Source organism: Pteropus alecto, unplaced genomic scaffold (assembly GCF_000325575.1).
Source record: "Pteropus alecto unplaced genomic scaffold, ASM32557v1 scaffold13, whole genome shotgun sequence".
Lineage (NCBI taxonomy): Eukaryota > Metazoa > Chordata > Mammalia > Chiroptera > Pteropodidae > Pteropus > Pteropus alecto.
The window spans coordinates 334,746-352,673 of record NW_006434373.1 but is presented as its reverse complement, the minus strand read 5'-3'; the positions used below and the strand labels follow the sequence as shown (position 1 = coordinate 352,673).

Below are 17,928 nucleotides of genomic sequence, written 5' to 3'. Positions count from 1 at the left end.
TAAAAAAGAAAGTTCGGTGACAAGGGAGCGGACCTCAGGCAGGTGCTACAGCTCCTAAAGATAATGGAAATATTCAAGACCCCCCCGAAAACCACAACGAAGCTTAAAGTTACCCAAACGCAAAGGGCTTTGAGGAAGACAGGAAGGAGACATACTTACTTTGAACGCATTTAACAAAATCTGGGTGTTTTGTGTATGGAGATCCATATTTACTAATGCACTCTGCAAGAGAGAAACGGATGGTGTGTCATTCTTCAATCACGGGAGACGGAACAGACTTTAGAACTAGCAGTACGGTCTCTTAGACACCTTTGGAGAAGTAGATTATTCCTATTTGCTGGGATGCTACAGTCCTCCAGCAATAACACAGTTTAGCTCTTGTTAATACACTTTAACAAAACATTTTAACACTGATCAACAGGAAAGTGTCTCCACCAAAATGGCAGATTCTATAGCCAAAGAGTGTTACACACACAACCTGCAGCTTCTCCGGTGGGTTCCTTCTGTTATTCTACAGAAGAATCATTTATAATATTTGGTAAGTTTTTTGACTGTTTAAACTTAAACTTCCATTTCAAGTTGACCCCTGTTTGTAAACAATGCCCTTAATTTGAAAGTCAATATGCTTTGGAGAGAGCTCTCTCTATGCTGTCTGACATGCTAGATGGACAAAGAGTGATAATAGATGTTCCACACGGACATGGAAGTTTGGGGGGAGGCTTGGTATTTTCAGCACATGCATCCCAGGAGAATCTGCAGGTTGAACTTGTGCAGAATGGGTGCTGAGCTACTTCATCTAGTCCTTCCATAGGTCCCAACTGTTTCTCATGCCCAGGAGGACATCGACACCGGCAAAAGACAGTCCCAGGAGGGTGCGCTCATGGGATGACTGGTCATCTTTTGCCTCAGAAAACAAACCTCACATACCCAGGAGTGAGGCCTGAGACCGGAAGTGGACAGATTCCCAGCATTTGAGGACCAATTACTTGTTGCCAGATATGGAGCCAGAGAAGAGGGTCTAAGAGGATATAAAGTCAGTGGAAATTTTGCTTACAAAATTATAAAAAGAGAGACTCTGGAATACATTTCTCTTGTTGTAAGTGAAATGCATTCAAAAGAAATTTTTAAATGGTATTAATTAAAGGAGCTCTTCTCAAGAGAATCCAGGGCCTCTTTTAGGTCGTCTGGGAGGTCAAAGCCATTGTCCTGATAAGACTCAGCTGTCATTTGCCTTTTTATTCTCATTCTCTCCTGAGTGTACAGTAGACTTTTCCAGAGGCCACCCTATACACAATGACATCACTGCTCAATGGCCAAGAGAGTGTTTGCTTGTACATTCCTATTGTTCAAATGAAACAAAAACATTTTTTAATGTTCTCAGTTTTGACTAATAGTATGATAAAGATTAATAAATGCAGCCCACATGAATAAAAGTTCTTTGGCACCATCAATGATTTCAGAAGTATAGAGTCCTGAGATCCAAAAGCCTGAGAATTACTAAATAAATCATATTTCCAAATAATGAGCTAAGCCTAGACTCAGAGAAGAGGTTTGCAAATAATGGCATTGGATTGAGATTAACATGGATCATTATGGTAAAAAAAACACACACAAACAAGTGTTTTGACCTGTGTACTCTGGATAGTTTCAAACTCACTGTGTGATTAAGCAACCTTCCCTCCAGGAACAACTTGGTAATGAAGTTTTGACCAATAGCTTCTCTGACATATAACATATATCTCCCAGCTATGCTTTTATGACAACTAAAGGAAGCAGTGATTTAAACTTACCTAAATATCTTGGATAAAAATATTCCTGCAGAAAAAGAAAAAGGGTAACAGTTTACTGGCACAATACGAGGCTTCCTACACAGCACAATCAGCAGTTGGTTAATCAAACCTCTCCTTTCTTCCCCAACAGATAAGAACAGAGTCTCGGGGAAGCAGGTGTTTGAGGACAGTGGAGAATTTACCAACAACTGGCAGGGTGATAACCACCCAGAAAGCCACTTCCTGCCTTGAAGACCGTGGCATGAGGAAAGGAAGCAAGAAGAGTCTGTCCAGGTGGCTTCTGCAGGATGATGTTTGCAAAGCCAACAACACACTTTCTGTAACCAGTAACAGAGATGTCATTTATAGTGACTTAGAAAGTGTCATTCAAAGTATCTTGTAGAAGGATGAGAAATACTGCAAGTAAAATCAAGTCTTAATCCTTTGTTGATGTCGGAGTCCTCACAGAAAAGTGGAGACCTTTGTGTGACTATCAGCACATAGGCACTGATTTGCATTTACTGTATTTGTAAAACAAAGTGGTTCTGGCTGAGCTATGGAGAGTATAAGCAAGGAGTCTTTTTATCCATGAATGTAAATTAAGAGGTCTGCACTATACACAAAACTATCAAATAGAACTACCTGCTCTATCTCGGCCAGCAACAGGGACCAGCTGGGAAGCCCTTCAGAATCATTTTGCCCCAGCCACAGACTCCAGGCCACAGCCTGGTTAAAGTAGCTCCCACCAGTGTCCACTTTGATCTCCCCCTTAGGGCCAGTCATGGAGCAGTTTGGCCCTAATTACTCCCCTTAATGGAAAAAAGTGAGTAAGCAATGGCAGCCACTAGATGTTGGGTGTCAACTGCATGATGGTGCTGTTCTGTACTTTTACATTATTTTGTTTGGTTCTCACAACCACCTCCAAGGAAGGTCTTTTTAATTAACCCATTATCATGGATGAGGAAACTGAGGCTCAACATGGGTGGTGGAATTTGACTGAGGTCATGAAACTGATAAGGACTCCCCTTGGCACACTCCATCCCAAAAGAGCGTGGATGGCTGGTAATGGTCAGAGCCAGTTTGGTGTTTCAGCTTGTGTGATAGTTGCTAAGGTGACATTCAGTGCAAATGCCACCAAGACGCCAGGTTTGGAAGTCAGAGTTATAAAGTCAGGGAGGGGGACCACCCCCCATCCCTGTTGTGAGCATTCAGAGGTCTCTGACATGCTGGTTTCATTTCTTTCTCTTGCTTTAGGTCATGGATTGGCCAATTCTGAGCACAGGAAAGACAGGCAAGGCCAGGTGCACTCTGATGAAACTTCCCCGAGCGGAGGGTGGAGGACGGTTTGCTTTCTCCTTCACTGAGTGCAAGCAAATAGTGATATCTATCTGGGTTTAGAGGGAGAACAAAACCACGGGGCTTCGTCACAAAGGGAAGGGCTTTGGTTCTGAAATAAAATATTTAGAATGGATGCAAAAGGTTTCCACTCAGAGTTAGGAAACCAAGAATTAGACTAAGAAAGGACTGAAGACAATGAAAAACTATGCGGAAAGTACCCAATTATACATAACGTTACTTTCCACAATTTTCTAGAAAGACATATTACATTTTTCAAAATCATGACTAGTTTACAGTTATGTATATTATATTTTAGTAACGAGTTCTACTGTTGCGAAAAAGCAATATTAATGGGAAAACTATGCTCACCTCCCTTCAGTTACCACACTCATAAGAATATGGTTTCTGAATCTACAGAGTCATAACCTGGTGATGATTTTTCTTAATTTGTGTGTTTAATTTATTTTGGGGTACAGGAAAGCCTGTGCTAATTTGCCTGGAGGAGAGATGGTGACCCTGAGTAAAAGCAAAGCTAAGATGAATACACCTAAAAATGCTACACACACTCCCAAGAGAGATACTTCTAATTGTCTTTCAAAGTTCTGACCAAAGAGGCAGGCCTGTGGAAATCACCCTGAATAAAGGCGCCAAACACAGGACACAGAGCCAGTCCCATCTGCATCACAAGTTGGTCAGCTCATATATCTCAGCCTGAGGCCCAGAGAGCCAGGGGGACTCTCATGAGCAGCACCCCACGGGGATCCAGAGAGCAGAGGCCAGAGTACAGATGGCCAGATTCAGAACCAGGGATCAGTCACATATGTGCTTACCGTCTGTCTTCTCTACCCCATGAAGAGCAAGACCTGGGTTATGGGGTTGTGTGAGGGCCAGGAGCAGGGGACAGGCAGACAGCAGGAGGCAGGGACCACCTGGGCCGGAAATGGAGCCATTCGCACCCTGGCAATCATGTTTTTCTCAGGGATTTGCCTCTATTTTACTTAAACAGCTAAAGATAGAAGGAAGCGAGCAAAACCTCAGGCCACTAAACTGTGATCTGAAGCTCCATGAGGGGAAAGACAATATTTATCTACCCAGCCTGGTGCTGACCAACCCCAGAAGGCTTTCAGGAGACATCGTTGAACTCTTGGATGGATAATGGATGGATGAATGAATGGATACCTGAAAGAATAAATGAATGGATGGAAGAATGAGTGAATGGACAGATGAATGAATGTATGAATGGATGGTAGATGAATGAATGAGCAGGCAAACATAGGGTCCTACAATTTTTACTGAGTTGGACAAAGCACTGGATTTTTAAAAATTCAAGTATAGTTGCCATATAATATTACATTAGTTTCAAGTGCACAGTATAATGATTCAACATTTATATATCATACGATGTGATACCACACTAAGCCTAATAATCATCTGTCACCAAAAGCACCAGATTCTTAATTTTATTTATAACATAGATAAGCACCTGGGGAAAATAACTAAATCAATTCTCTCAGCACGTCTCTTTCAAAATATGAAAGTATTGGTAATGATGGTTCTTCAAGCTTACAAACTGCCAACGCATTTTTAAAACGTGGATCTTTACGGTTAACTGACATTTACCTAACTTTTCTTCTGCTGTTCTCTCCAAGGGCCCTACCCTTCCAGATGGTGACAGACACAGTACACGTAAGACTCAACAATTAAGCTGTCATCATTACTAGTAGAGACTGCCATGAGAGAAGCATCCTTCATGCAAAGTACACACCACATTCGTGGGAGAACGCCTGGCTCCGGAGGCTCAGGGCACTGGTCTTGGCCAGGAGTCCTCTGCTAGGGAACAACCCGACGTAAGTGGAGTTCGGCTCAGCAACGGCAACAAATCCAGCCTCCTCCTCAGATGCCACCCTACTGCACTCCTGTTCCTGTGGTTTCGTAAACACAAGATGCCTCTGCCCAAAGTGCCTCCAACGAGCTGAGTCCAAGGAAAGGCTTGGTTTACTTGGATCTAAAATTAGGCCTGGCAATTTGTTCAGAAACGACGAAAGTGTTTTCCAATGAACCGACCTCCTCTGTCTGCTCCCTAATTATTCTGACACCCAGATGGTCGCCTCACTAATACAGGGAAAGCAGGAAAGGAGAACAAAGCTGGTGAAATCGTTGAGAATTCTGTTTGTGTATAGAACTTTCCACTAGCCTCTGCCCTGCACTGACCACCAGGACCTGTCTGCCTGGTGGAGGGGTCTGTGCCCTCACAGCACTCCCCGCACCATGGCAAAGGTCAAGAGCAGCAGGGAGCTACCCATCCTCCCCACCAGCAGAGTCACCAAGGACTGTCGACCCAGCCCCAATGCAGGGTGGTAAGTTCTAAAATCCAGCTCCAGCAGCAGCTGGTGACTCTGGGCAAGCCTCCTCACAGGCAGCCTGCCCAGCCCGCCGTTCCAGAACCCCTTCCACAGGCCCCCCTGTGGGATCTTTCCCTGGGTCTCTTCTGAGGCTTGGGGAGGGTCTCTCCATCAAACTCAAGGTTCTGAGGACAGATTCCAAAAAGTGGTCAAAAATCACATGAGCCCAATCTGTGGAAATATACCTTATCAAGACGGAAGTATCACCTGGGCTCAGTATAGAACTAATGACAGTCGCCCTCACATAGTTTATAAACAAGGACCACATGCAGCTGGGAGGGTTCTAGAACTTGGGGCTGCTCAATACCTTTAGGTACAAATCTAACTCTTTCAGCTTCTCAGAGGTGGCAATGTCCCTGAAGGATGAAGTGAAACAATGGGATGAAAGACAGCGTTCACCCTGATGCTGCCATCTACCTTTATACAACTGCCCTCGGTTCCTGCCTTTTGATGCATAAATGGATTCAAGGAATGCTCACTCCCAGCACTGCTGAGACTCCACTGTGTTAATCAACATGGAATCTGCTTTGCAAGCACATCAATGTCATTTGGCATAATTAGTTTTGGCATGGAATATCTAAGACTGCTATCTAGATTTTCACAGTGTTACAGGACTCGTACCTTACATTATAACAAATGGCGGTTATTTTTCAAATGGTAAACTAAGAATTTATGATGTCCTTTAACAAATAAATGCCCCAAATTTTGTTTCCAAACATCTTTATACTATTAGACAAAGTAGGCTGAGACTTGGGTATCACAGTAACTTTGCGTTTTGACAGGATGCATACATAAGGTCTTTTCAATGGGAAACAGTCAAAAGAATTCACTAATCCCTTGACCATAAGAGTGTCTTGCTAGCACACTTGACTTCTATGAGAAAAGCTTGTCTGAGTCATGTCAGCTTGAATGGCCATTACTGAGGCTTTTGCTTTCTAAGAGCTTGATGAACTCACAGCCACAGTCTTGCTGTTTTCAAAACGGCCCTCGAAGGCATTTCTTCATACCAATGGACAAGCGGAGGCTTCCTAGATCCTGGCCATGGACCCCCTAAGGGTTCTTAATCCCTGAGGCTGGCGTTACTCAGCTCTGCACATGTTTCTCTAGCATGGCTCATACAAATCCTTCTTTCCTTCCTCCCAAATTCATTTCCTAAGATTCTCCAAATCGGGTGCTGGCTTAAGCACTCCATGAGACAGAAGAAACATGAACGCCACTGCCCTCGCAGGACACCTTCCCAGGACAGGAATCACTGGAGTCCCCCAGCCCATGTCACAGATTAGGGAACCCTGGGGCCAGCCCACAAGGGAGCATGCCCCAGAGACACTGAGCAAGGTCACTGTGTTTCTCCTCATTCCTTGGACATTGAAGTGCATGTCTGTTGTTGGAGCTCTTGCTGACCAAAACCCTGGGTGTTATCACTGAGTCACAGAGATGAGAGCTGGAAGCAGCCCCTGTCACCGACTCCAGGGGCCAGCAGCAGCTGTGTGCACTCTGTGCATTTAAAAGCTACAGACACCCCCTCCTTCCCCTGGCCATCCTCTTGTACCCAACACACACAGTGGGGCCCTCAGGAAGTGGCTATAGACCACCAGAAAGCCAAGGTTTCCAGGTCCTTTTCATAACCAGTTTTAGGACAAAACGTAAACATATCTAACCAACCTAAGTTGATATGTGCTCTTCCAGATGCTCAGGGCCCTGGGATGAGCAGCAGTGGCTCTCGGGGGCATGGCGACATTGGTCCTCTTGCTCTATGCCAATGACCATGTTCCCTGTAGTCTGTACCTGTCCACAGCATCATCCCTCTGCACTGCGCATATCTGCTTTTCACCTGCTATGGGTGCTCAAGAGCACCTCAACTGCAAGGAGGCAGAGCGAAGTCCTCAAGCTCCTCTCCAGCAACAGCTGGGCCTATAGAGACCAGGTGGAAGCCCTCCCCTCATTGCCAGCTGCAGGCTGACAGGTGACTGCGTGGGCCCAGCTGTGGGGCAATGGGGAAGCAGAGGGGAGGGCTGGTCCCTACACCAAGTACTGCATTAAAAAGTACTCACAGGTTGTGTAGGAGCAGTTGAAAAGACCCGTGTGAGAGATGTGTTATGAAAAACCTCTCTGACATGGCTAATTATAGTGTCTATCACCAAGCATGAACATATTCATGGGAATTAACCTCAGAAAATAGATTTGCTCCCAAATACCTCTCCCCCATGGCAGAGATTTGTAGTTGCCATCTGATGTCCCCAATTTTCCTTTTATCCTGAGTAACAGAAGTCTGGGTTTATTTAGAGCTGTAATACACCCAGCTACAAGACTGCATTCCTAGCCTCCTTTGCAAGCAGGGGTGGCCATGTGACTTTTAACCAACAAGATATGAGCAGAATGTGAAACTGAGCAAAGAGAGTTAAGGGGAGAGGGACTTTGCTTCTTTATCCTCTTTGCTGGAATGCACATGTGATGGCTGGTGCTCCATCTTATTTGGTGTGTGAGGAACCCTTAAAGACAAAGGCCACACATCAGTACAGCAGAACACAAATAAGTAATGTGAGTCCCCAGGCACTATTGAGCAGCCCTCGTCAAACTGCCTTTTATGTGAGAAAGAAATAAACTTCTATCTCCTTCTTTCCATTTTTCAAATTTTTACGGTCAAAAGTATAAGGCAAGTTGAATTTGACAAATTAGTGCAAATAGAACTAAAGTGATCTGCAAAGTAAAATCATAAATCTACCAAGCATCAGGATTTCATGAATCCATAAGAATGTTTTGGGAAACCATCCATTGCATAGGCACTGATAAATAAAGGTTTAGGCCATTAAAAGAAGAGAAAGGCTAAAAATGTCATAGAGTGACTGTTTCAAGAGAATAACCTGATTACATAAGGATTAAGAAAGGCCTGTGGGAATATGAACGAAGCCATCACACATTTTTTGTAAAAAAAAAAAAATCTATAGTAAGAATTTACAGTAAGAAGAATGCTGGCTTTCTAAAAATCGTTACTGTTTTTGGAAAAATTATGCCCTGCTCTTCCCCAAATTCTTACTTCAATCTGTATTTGTTCTAAAAATTTAGTGCCTAATTACATTTATAATCTAAATTTTATAAAGCATGAGATGGACTAAATCTGGTTTTACAATCGACCGTGTTATTTCTCAAGATTCATTTTTATACTTGCCGTGTAATATGGTCTTGTTTTTAAGTGGAGTCACTTTCAATGACCTCTCTTCCTGTACATGTGCTCTCCTGGCAAAGGCCTCAAAGGGATGTGAGGCTCTCACTGTCTCACTTTCCACAGCACTGGATGATCATCAACAGCTTTGCTCAGCAAACTCCTTGGTTCTCAAGGCCAAAAGCAGCGACGTTACTCGCTAAGTGAGGAAGATATGCTCACAGGTAGGAGTAAAAATCAACTAAGCGCTCACTAGAGATGGGCTTAGTGGTGGGCCCTGCCTGTTAGGCCAACTACGTTCTAACTGGGGAAATGAGAGTTACACTGGTGAACCAACAGAACTTTAATTAAACTATAGCTAAGCTATCCTTACATGTGAAAAAGGAAGGCAGAGAGAGAACCAGAAATGGCAGCATAAAAAGAATTGCTGACCCTGCTGACTATGAAGGTGGAAGAAGGGCTGAGAGCCAGGGCATATGGTGCCTCTAGAAGCTGAAAAGGAGGGAATGGATTCTCCCCTGGATCCTCCAGAAGGAAGCAGCCTGGTAGACACCTTGATTTTAGCCCTGGGAGACTCATTTCGGACTTTGGACCTTCGGAACTGTAAGCTTGTGCTGATTTGTTATGGAAGCAGTCGGGAAACAACTGCACCTTCCTTCGCTTATGTCATCCTCATGGAGTCACATAAAGCAGATGCTCCCGTCTCCAATTGACAAGTGGCAGCTGAGACCTGGAGAGCTCCAGCAGTTGCCCTGGCTGCACAGCAGCCAGCCTGAGATTCAAATGCTGTCCATCTGCCAGAATCAAAGACCACGTCCCCAACATCCGCGAGCAGGGTGCTGGTGAGTAGAATTCATTCAACAATGAGCTTGGCTGGAGCAAAGGAACAGAGTGAGAAATCCAGTCTGTTCTGGGCAAGGAAGAAGCCTTTATGATCTCAGGTTCTGGGAGAGGGCACGATGCCTCGACAGGCCCGGCTGGGAGGTCTGGGCTTGATCCCAAAGCTTGCAGGGGAGAGACTATGCTCAATCACTTGGCAGCATAAATAGAGACAGACAGAGGCCAGTTAGGGAACTGTACAGATGAGATGGAATGTCAACCTGTACAAGGATGGTGGTGGGCCATCATGGAAGTGATAACTACGAGAGAGGCCACAGGAAGAGGCCTTAAGACAAAGCCGCTGGTTACGAGCAGTGATGCAAGGGGATGGAGGAGCAGTGAGGACTTTAGACTTTCGCTCAAGGTCTGAGAGGTTGAACAGCAACACAGACCAAAATGGGGAAGGAGGAAAGAAGTCAGTATGAGGGAGGAAGAGAGAGACGAGGAAAGGAGAAGAGGAGAATGGGGTGGGAAACATCTTTGGCGGCCACCCATAGCCTGCAGGCTTACCGGTGGTGAGTGGAGCCAGCCCCCCAGGACCACCTGCCCTCCTCTTTCACCCCCTGGATGGCACAGGGCTGGGCTGCAAGAGAACTCGGTCACTTTAAGGAAACTGAACAGGTACCAGTGAAGAAGACACACCCACATCACAAATGCAAGGTTACACTTCTCTTTTTATGCTTCTTCTGGAAAAACAAAATAATGTATTTTCTCATTATATAAAACAGCAAAATAAAATACTAAATAGAGAACAAAATTAACGATTTAGCAGTTAAAACAGCATGGAATCTGGGACAGCCGTTTGGGCAAAGGTTCTTTTCTCCAGGCATCACCATCTAATGGGTGATATAGATACTTCCTTCGGACCTACACTCACCTTTGGAAAATTTCAATCACCTCAGTGCTTATATGTTAAACTTGGAGTTTGGGGACCTGAGTTCCCATCTGAGTCCTCCCACTAAAGAGCGAACTTGAGCAAGTCCCTGGATTCCTGGGACTTAGTTTCACAAGAGTGCCTAGAGCACGATGAGGCCTGAGACTCGCCACAGATATTATTGCAAAATTCTTGTTTGTTTCTGGCTCATGAAAGGGAAGTTTAAGTGCGTTTTGGTGTCTCTCTGGATCCATACTAAATCAGAGTGTGCAAGTGATTACTACGCAGCCAGCCAAGGATTAGTGTGATATATATAAAGAATAACTCGAGAACGTGTCTGAAGACTGGCTGCGGCAAGCACACAGTGCAGACTCAGGCAACAAATTCCGACATCACGAACAGTGGATTTGCCTTTGAAGTTGAAAAGTTTGCTACCCAATGAGGCCTGTGGGAAGCACAAACACACATTCGTTTATGGGCCCCCTAGCAACTGCTGACGGGAACCTCCTAAGACGTTCTTCCATTTCATTCTGAAGCATCGCGCTAAAGAAATGTGTGCCCACAGCAGAGGGTCCCAGGGAGGCTGCACTTGCAGCCACCAGTCGCACCAGCCATCTTGGGCAGACGGTCCCAGCCTGGCTTCAGTGGGGCCCCTGTGTGGCTGAGTGTGCGGCCACAGCAATGACCAGTGCAAGGCTGACCCTGGGAGCTGGCTGAGCCCAGCTGTGATTCTCAAGGAGTGCAAGGCTTCAAGAGGAGGTTCTCACAAAACTAGGTCTAGATGTCAGGTTTTGGGGATAGGTGTGGAAAAAAATGTATTTTATTATCATGGCACTAACACTAGAAAGAAACAAATTTCACCTACAATTTGAAAAAAAAAAAATCCAACAAAATAAGTATGATAATAACGAGTATGAGAGTAACATAGTACTATCTATCTTGAATACTATATTTTTAATCAATGCAATCAATCAAAGCAGATCAGTCCTTTTGTCAGAGGGAAATAAAGAACTGATGCCATTCTCAACTTTTTCCATTTCCAACTCTGCTTTAAAAATCAATTTAAAGCTTTTAATGAACTACTCTGTCAAGGTCAAAATTTACGAGCACATGCACCAAGTTTACAATGAAATCACTGGACTATAATAACCATTGAAGAGGCACAGAGTATTTCCAACATCAAATACCAACCCTCAAACCGCAACTACTCTGTGCATTACAGAAACAGCTCCCAATTTTGACCTTAGGAAAACAAGGAAAATGAAGCATGAAGAAATTCGGACATCTGCCAGTGGTACTGCAGCCTAATAACCTGGGAAGTGCTTGGAATGTCCTGGCCCCAGCCACTCGGAATCTCAAGAAACAGGCCGTAAGTATCAACTTCTTAAAAGGGTGTTTTGTTCCTAAATAACAAAGGCAGACGTTCAGTGTTTTTCAAAATGTCTTTAATTGGTTTTCTGCAGATGTTAAGCACACTGGCGAGGATGAGGTGTACTTTATGGAGCCTGGCCTGTTATTACGCTGGAGAGCCTGGCTCTAAGTCCCTGCAGGCTCCTGGGATTAAAAAAAAACATACAGGTAGGTGCGGGGGCAATAAAAGGCGACAGGGTAAGGTGAGCCAGACAGGGTTTGTCTCTTGCTCAAGGCCCACTCCTGGGGGAGTGGCAGCCTGGGCTCTGGGAACCTTCGGGTGCTGGCCTTGGCCTAACCAGCTGTCTGCAGGCCTCTGAGCTGTGCAGGAGCCAACTCCGGAGAAAGCACAACCGGTCGAACAACAGTTCAGGGACCCAGCCCTGTGACAAGCTTCCCCAGGCCTCCAGTGGCAAAAGCCCAAGTGAGAAAGGTCCCAGGAGGGGAGGCCTTGGCCCATAGTGGTCAGTGGGAACAGAGCTACTTCCCCTGAGATCAGGATGTTTCCCTAGGAAGACAGGTGTCCTTGGAGAGCAGATGCAGTTCAAGAAAGGAGCAGGGGCTGAGCCTGCACAGGGCAGGGGACCTGGGCTCGCTTCTCAATGGATCCCAAATTCACAGACAGAAGAGTATGTGCAAGTGTGTCTGTGCATGTGTGAGTGTGTGACTGTGTGTGTCTCCGTGTGTCCATGTGTCTATGTGGGCATACTGTCTGTTACTGCGCCTTTGCGTGTGTCTATATGCGTGTTATGTGTCTGAGTCTGTGTGTGTATGTGGATGTGTGAGTGTGTGACTGTGTCTACGTGAGTGTCTGGGTGTGTATAGGTGTATATGTGTGTGTATTGGGGGGCTGCTGTCAGGCAGAGTGGGGGTTACGGGGCAAAGGGGTGCTGGCGGGCAGCAGCTGTCCTAAAGGTCACAGCCAAAGTGTCAACACCCAAGGGACCTTCACTGCAGAGGCAAGTCACTGGGGGTGACAAGGTCCTCCTCTTCCTCCTCCTTCACCCTGTTGCTGGGTCCCACTTCTGCTCTCATGAGACCCCTTAGGTCACCCCAAAAGGCAAGACTTGAGGGAGGGGCTTTCACCTCTGTAGGGGGTGCCCCTCTCCAAGCTGTCCCCAAAGAATCCAGGATCGCAGGAAGACAGGTGTCCTTGGAGAGCAGATGCAGTTCAAGGCATGGCCAGCAGTGGGGCTCTGAAACTCACTGTATCCCCAAACCCTCCGAGGTAGAGAACCCATCACCAACACTGGGTCCTCCCTCTTGGCCTGTGAGAGCTGGTGGGATGGGGAGTGAGGATGGAAGAGAGAGAGATGGGGGTGGAGACAAAGGGAGACAGAGACAGAGACAGACAGAAAGAGACAAAAAAAGAGAAAAGTGAGAGAGAGAGAGACAGAGAGACAGAGGGATATGGGGGTGTGAGGGGCGAATACAAATGCACTTCAGCATAGGCCAGTGGTCCTACTTTCTGTGAAGTCCTCAGGGTGCACCACTAGCCAGCTGCAAATATTGTAAATATTGTTGTTTGTATCTCAGATTAAACCAGGTAGTGGGGTCAAAACCTATAGCCTAGAATTTTGTTCCTACCAACAACCGTAGCTCAGCTGCAGGGTCAGGCACCAGGTGCTGCCAAGTGGTGACATATACCTGGGCAGCAGTGGGGGTGGGGTCCTTTTATCCAGAATCCTTCTGGAAGCAAAAGATGATAACTGAGATGATGTCTTTAAGGTATTTCGAACCCACCCGCCTTAAAGATTTTAAGTAGAAAAGTCACTCTGCTGAACTAGCTTCAGTGAGCTTTCAAAAGAACTCAGGAGAACCCCTGCAAGACAGCTGGGGGATTGACTACTCAGGGTCCTAGAAGGAGGAAAAGCAAGGAAGAGGGAAATGCCAGGAAGGAAGAATAACGCCATAAAAGGAAACAAGATAAGGAGGGAATGTAATCACCCCGTGGGCCCTGGAGAGAAGGGGCAGGCATTAATAGTGGCAACAATGGGTGGCTTGGGACACTCTCCTAGGGCGCAAAAGTATGTGGGTGGGAGACCATCCGCCACTAGGAAGGAAGAAGGTGGCCAGGATGCTTGAAAGTCATGAAGGCACCTTTCTAGCACAGGTATGTGATAACCCCAGGAATCAGGAAGAGCCACAGTGGGAACGGCTACCTGCTGAAAGGAGAAGAGCTTTGAAGGTCAGGCGCCTTCCCTACCCCCCCCAAAAGAAGACAACCCAGTTTGGAAAGATCAGAAAGGAAGACCTAGAGTACACCCAACACACAGCATGTGCTCAATAAGCACAAACCTTCAAATTCCAAATTCTAGGAAGGGGGTTTGCAGCGCAGAGAGCTGGCTCCAGGTGCCCAAGTTCCCACTCTAGCTCTCCCAGCCCCGACCTGGGGCTTCCTCTACCAGGGTGCCCCCAGAGCCCCAGGAATGGGAATGGGATAGGTAGTGCTGCCTTCTCTGGAAACAGCAGTGTTGTAAACTCCACCAAAGGCAGAGCCAAAGCTGGGCAGCTGTGTGACTACAACTGGGCTAGACACGTTGAGGATAGGCTAGCTGCTTCCAGTATCCTAACCCGGTAGATAGCAAGGTGGGCCATGAAGGTGGCCCTGGCCTATGAGGACTGGCACCCCATGAGAGGATCAGGTGATCATAGTCCAAGAAATGCCAAACTCTGGTGCAGCCTTTCACATCAGTACACTGTGGCCCTCGAGGTCTTGTGACAGTCACATGGCCAGGTCCTGGGGACTTCTTGTACTAAGCAAGGTCAGTGCTCATCATCCTGGATCACTCCATCAACCTCAATCAAAAAAATGTAAAATGAGCTACATTTGAAGGCAAAGAAGAAATATTTCCTAGTGAGAGCCACAAACTTTTTGGAGCAGAGGAACTCGTTGGGTATTTCATAGGACCTCCTCTTTCAAAAGTGCTGTTTTTACTAAGATATGTTTGCAATGAATTGTGTTTGAAGAGTCTCCCCACCTCCAGGGAACATGGATCTCCCCAGAGAGAGGAGATGGATGGAGTGGAAAACACAGACACATCAAAGTGGACAACTGATCTACTGGAGCAGCTGGGATTCGAATCAGCCCCATAACCCTTAACCCTGACTCCTGACCCCTAACCCTAAACTGGCTCCTCCCAGCATTCCACACTACCTCTCAAGGAAAAGGAAAACACGCCAAAGGCCAAATCCAGACAACAGAGCACACAGTCTATACAACAGTCTACACAAGATACAAGGTTCAAGTTAAAATGAAGGACTGGCATTCTAACCCATTGGGAAGGAAAACACAGGACTAACCAGTCCAACTTGGAAAGCTGATAAATAACGGAAAAAATAATTGCTATTTGGGGGGTGGGGTTGGGCAGTAGGACAGAGTTCTGGAAAGTTATAGAAGGCTTTGATATGAAAAGGAGTTTTACAAACCCCTGATGGGGCCAGACTGTGAGAGAGAACGCCCCCCACCCACAGCACTAAAGCAACTCAGCTGTGCCTCGGAAGGGAGGGAAGCCAAGACCTCACAGGGAATTGCCAAGTCCCTGCACAGACACACGCTAAAAGTAGAGTGGTTGCATTAAAGTTATGAGGTTGTGAACACTTTTCTCTTTTTCTTGTCCTCACTCCATACATTTGCAAATAAAGTTAAAATTACAACATAAAAGCAATTAAAATCAGAGAGGGGATTAAGATTCTGGCACTGTGGTTAATGTGTAGTATGTCCAGACAGCAAGGGAAAGCCAGGTCAGGGTTTTTATGTCCTGGACAAGCAGGGCCTGGGGCAGAAGAGGGGCTGGTTGGGTGGGTGGCAGCCTTGTCACTCTCAATTCTTGTCACTCGCAAGCCCCACCCCACACTTTCTGCACAAGCAAACGTCCAGGTTAGGGCATGAAGATGGAGAACACTGCACCTGTCACACAATTCCACAGCTGGGCAGTGACCTCGAGTGGCCAAGCACTCAGCCTTGCAGCTAGAGCCTTCAGAAATCCTCTGCAGGGGCATGATTCATTGGGCCACCAGGATTCATCATTAAAGAAATGAGAAAACAGCGGGGCCAGAAAAGGCTGACAAACTGCTCCTGATGACAGGATTGAAACCGTGTTATTGATACTGAGGGCAGTAACACTGGAGAAAATAACCCTATCATAGCTCAGCTACAGGAACGATTAACCTCGCCAGAAAGAACTATACAAAAGAGGTCAATCATTTTAAAGCTTGTTTTCAGAAAGGGGACCTAAAAGAGATTGTCAAGTCAGCCTATCAGAAATATAAATCCAAAAGAAGCCTGCCTCCATCACACAGAGCCATTCATTTATTGCATGTGACATTTATTTTATCCCAGAAGATTCTTTAAAAGAAAAAAAATCTGGTAGAACCAACCTCATGGCATAAATTGACAGAATTTAAGTCCACCCCATTTCTATACCATCTACTTTCCGAAGTCATTTGTCCCAGAACAGATAAACACCTAAGGCTTCCATCAGGTCCCACAGGTCATAACCACCAAATGTTCTCACATAGCTCCTGCACAGACGCCAAGTCTACACCTGGGCTGCTCCCTGCAGTCAGTTGTCCTGAATTCCCCATTCACAGGGACATTATTAATAGAAATATGTCCTGAGTCAGCTCCACCAGGCTCCTGAAGTCGCTAGCTGCTTCTAAGAGAGCACCTTGCTGGAAGGGGCTGGTGTGTGTGTGTGTGTGTGTGTGTGTGTCCTTTCCTCCTTTCCATGCTGAGGTCCCCATAACCCCATTCTCCTTCCTGTGCCACCCCTTCCATATATGTTCTAGCACTATTCCCGTAATCATATTTTGGGACCAGCTGCTGCCAAGTAATCTAGCCCTCACATCTTTCCATTCCTCTTTCAGGCAAACCCTCCATCCTTCTTCATGAGGATCAAGAAGCCTGGGCAGCCCCAGCTCTCACTTCCAATCCAGCTAAGACAGAGGGGAGGTAGGAAGTTGTTTGTGTTGTTGTGTTTTTTTAATCCTAGTATTTCTTTTACATTTTAAAACCAGCCTCTATTTCATTCTGGTGGAAATGTCATATATTGTATATTTCCTTTAAGGTGGCTGCCTTCAGAGGCCTGCTCACGAAGAGAACTGCGGGGTCTCAACGGAACCCCACTTAAACGTCTGCTGCCTCCGGCTAACAGGAGCACCTGGGGGTCACCTAGAGAACAGGGGCTGAAAAGGTGTAGAGGAGGCTTGAGAGTGGGACAAGGTCCAGCTGCCCTACATCCCTGCCCTTTCACCATTCCTGAACACCATGTCTCCGTATTTAAGAGTTCTGGGTGTGACGCGGCACGGTCCCCCAATAAAGGACTCACCTCAGCCTCCGAGAAGGGAAGTCTGAGGTTCTAGAGGAGCCCGAGGGCTCCTCACCAGGGCGCGTACGGATGGATATCCCCAGAAACGCAGTGCTGCAGGGACAGCGCTCGAGATGACCTTGCTGCCCTAACACTACGCAAGGCGGTTCCGCCCAGCCGCGGAATCCCAAGAACCCCGGCGCACACCTCCCACCTCCCTACTCTCCCAGCACCGCACCCGCGCGCGCCTTCCCCGCGCTCACCGTTTCGGGGTCGTTCTCAAACACCTCCCGGGCCTCCTCCTTGCTGCACAGTTCCTCGATACACTCCCTCTCCAGGTGGCCCTGCTTGGCCTCCTCGAAGACCTGGTAGGCGCGGCGCTGCCTGGGCCGCAGGAACTGCGCTGCCTCGCGCGCCCGCAGCATCACGGCTACCCGGACGCGGGAGGGAGGGCGAAGCGGGGAGGAGCAGCGAGAGAGCGGGGAGAGAGCGGGGACGCGCTGTCAATTCCGGCCCCGCACACTCCGTTCTCTCAGCAGCGGGACCAAGGATGCAGTGGCGGGGCGCACGGGTCGAGGAGTACGGGGACCGATTGGGGTGCGGGCACTTGCGCTGCCCATGCCCCGGGGGATAGCGGGGTCTTTGCGGGGGAGGGTCTCTGGATCCCGCCGGCGCCGCGGCCCCCGCGTGGTACTCACTGTGAGCGGAGTCCGAGGCCAGAAGGAGCAACAGCAGCGCGGTGCCCAGGGTGGCCGCGGGCCCGTGCGGCGGCGGCATGGCGAGGCCG

At 47.1% G+C, this 17,928-nt stretch overlaps 1 protein-coding gene across 1 annotated transcript in view; it reads right to left on the bottom strand.

Annotated features, from left to right (window-relative positions):
- Positions 1-17,922, bottom strand: part of GAS6 (growth arrest specific 6) — a 44,018-nt gene extending 26,096 nt beyond the window's left edge. The window contains exons 1-4 of the mRNA XM_006909340.3: positions 17,840-17,922; positions 17,405-17,571; positions 1,791-1,815; positions 160-222 (exon numbers count right to left, since the gene is read on the bottom strand). Of these exons, the coding sequence (XP_006909402.1) occupies positions 160-222; positions 1,791-1,815; positions 17,405-17,571; positions 17,840-17,918 (334 nt within the window). The 5' untranslated portion in view covers positions 17,919-17,922. The remainder of the gene's footprint in view (positions 1-159; positions 223-1,790; positions 1,816-17,404; positions 17,572-17,839) is intronic.
- Positions 17,923-17,928: the final 6 nt, after the last annotated feature.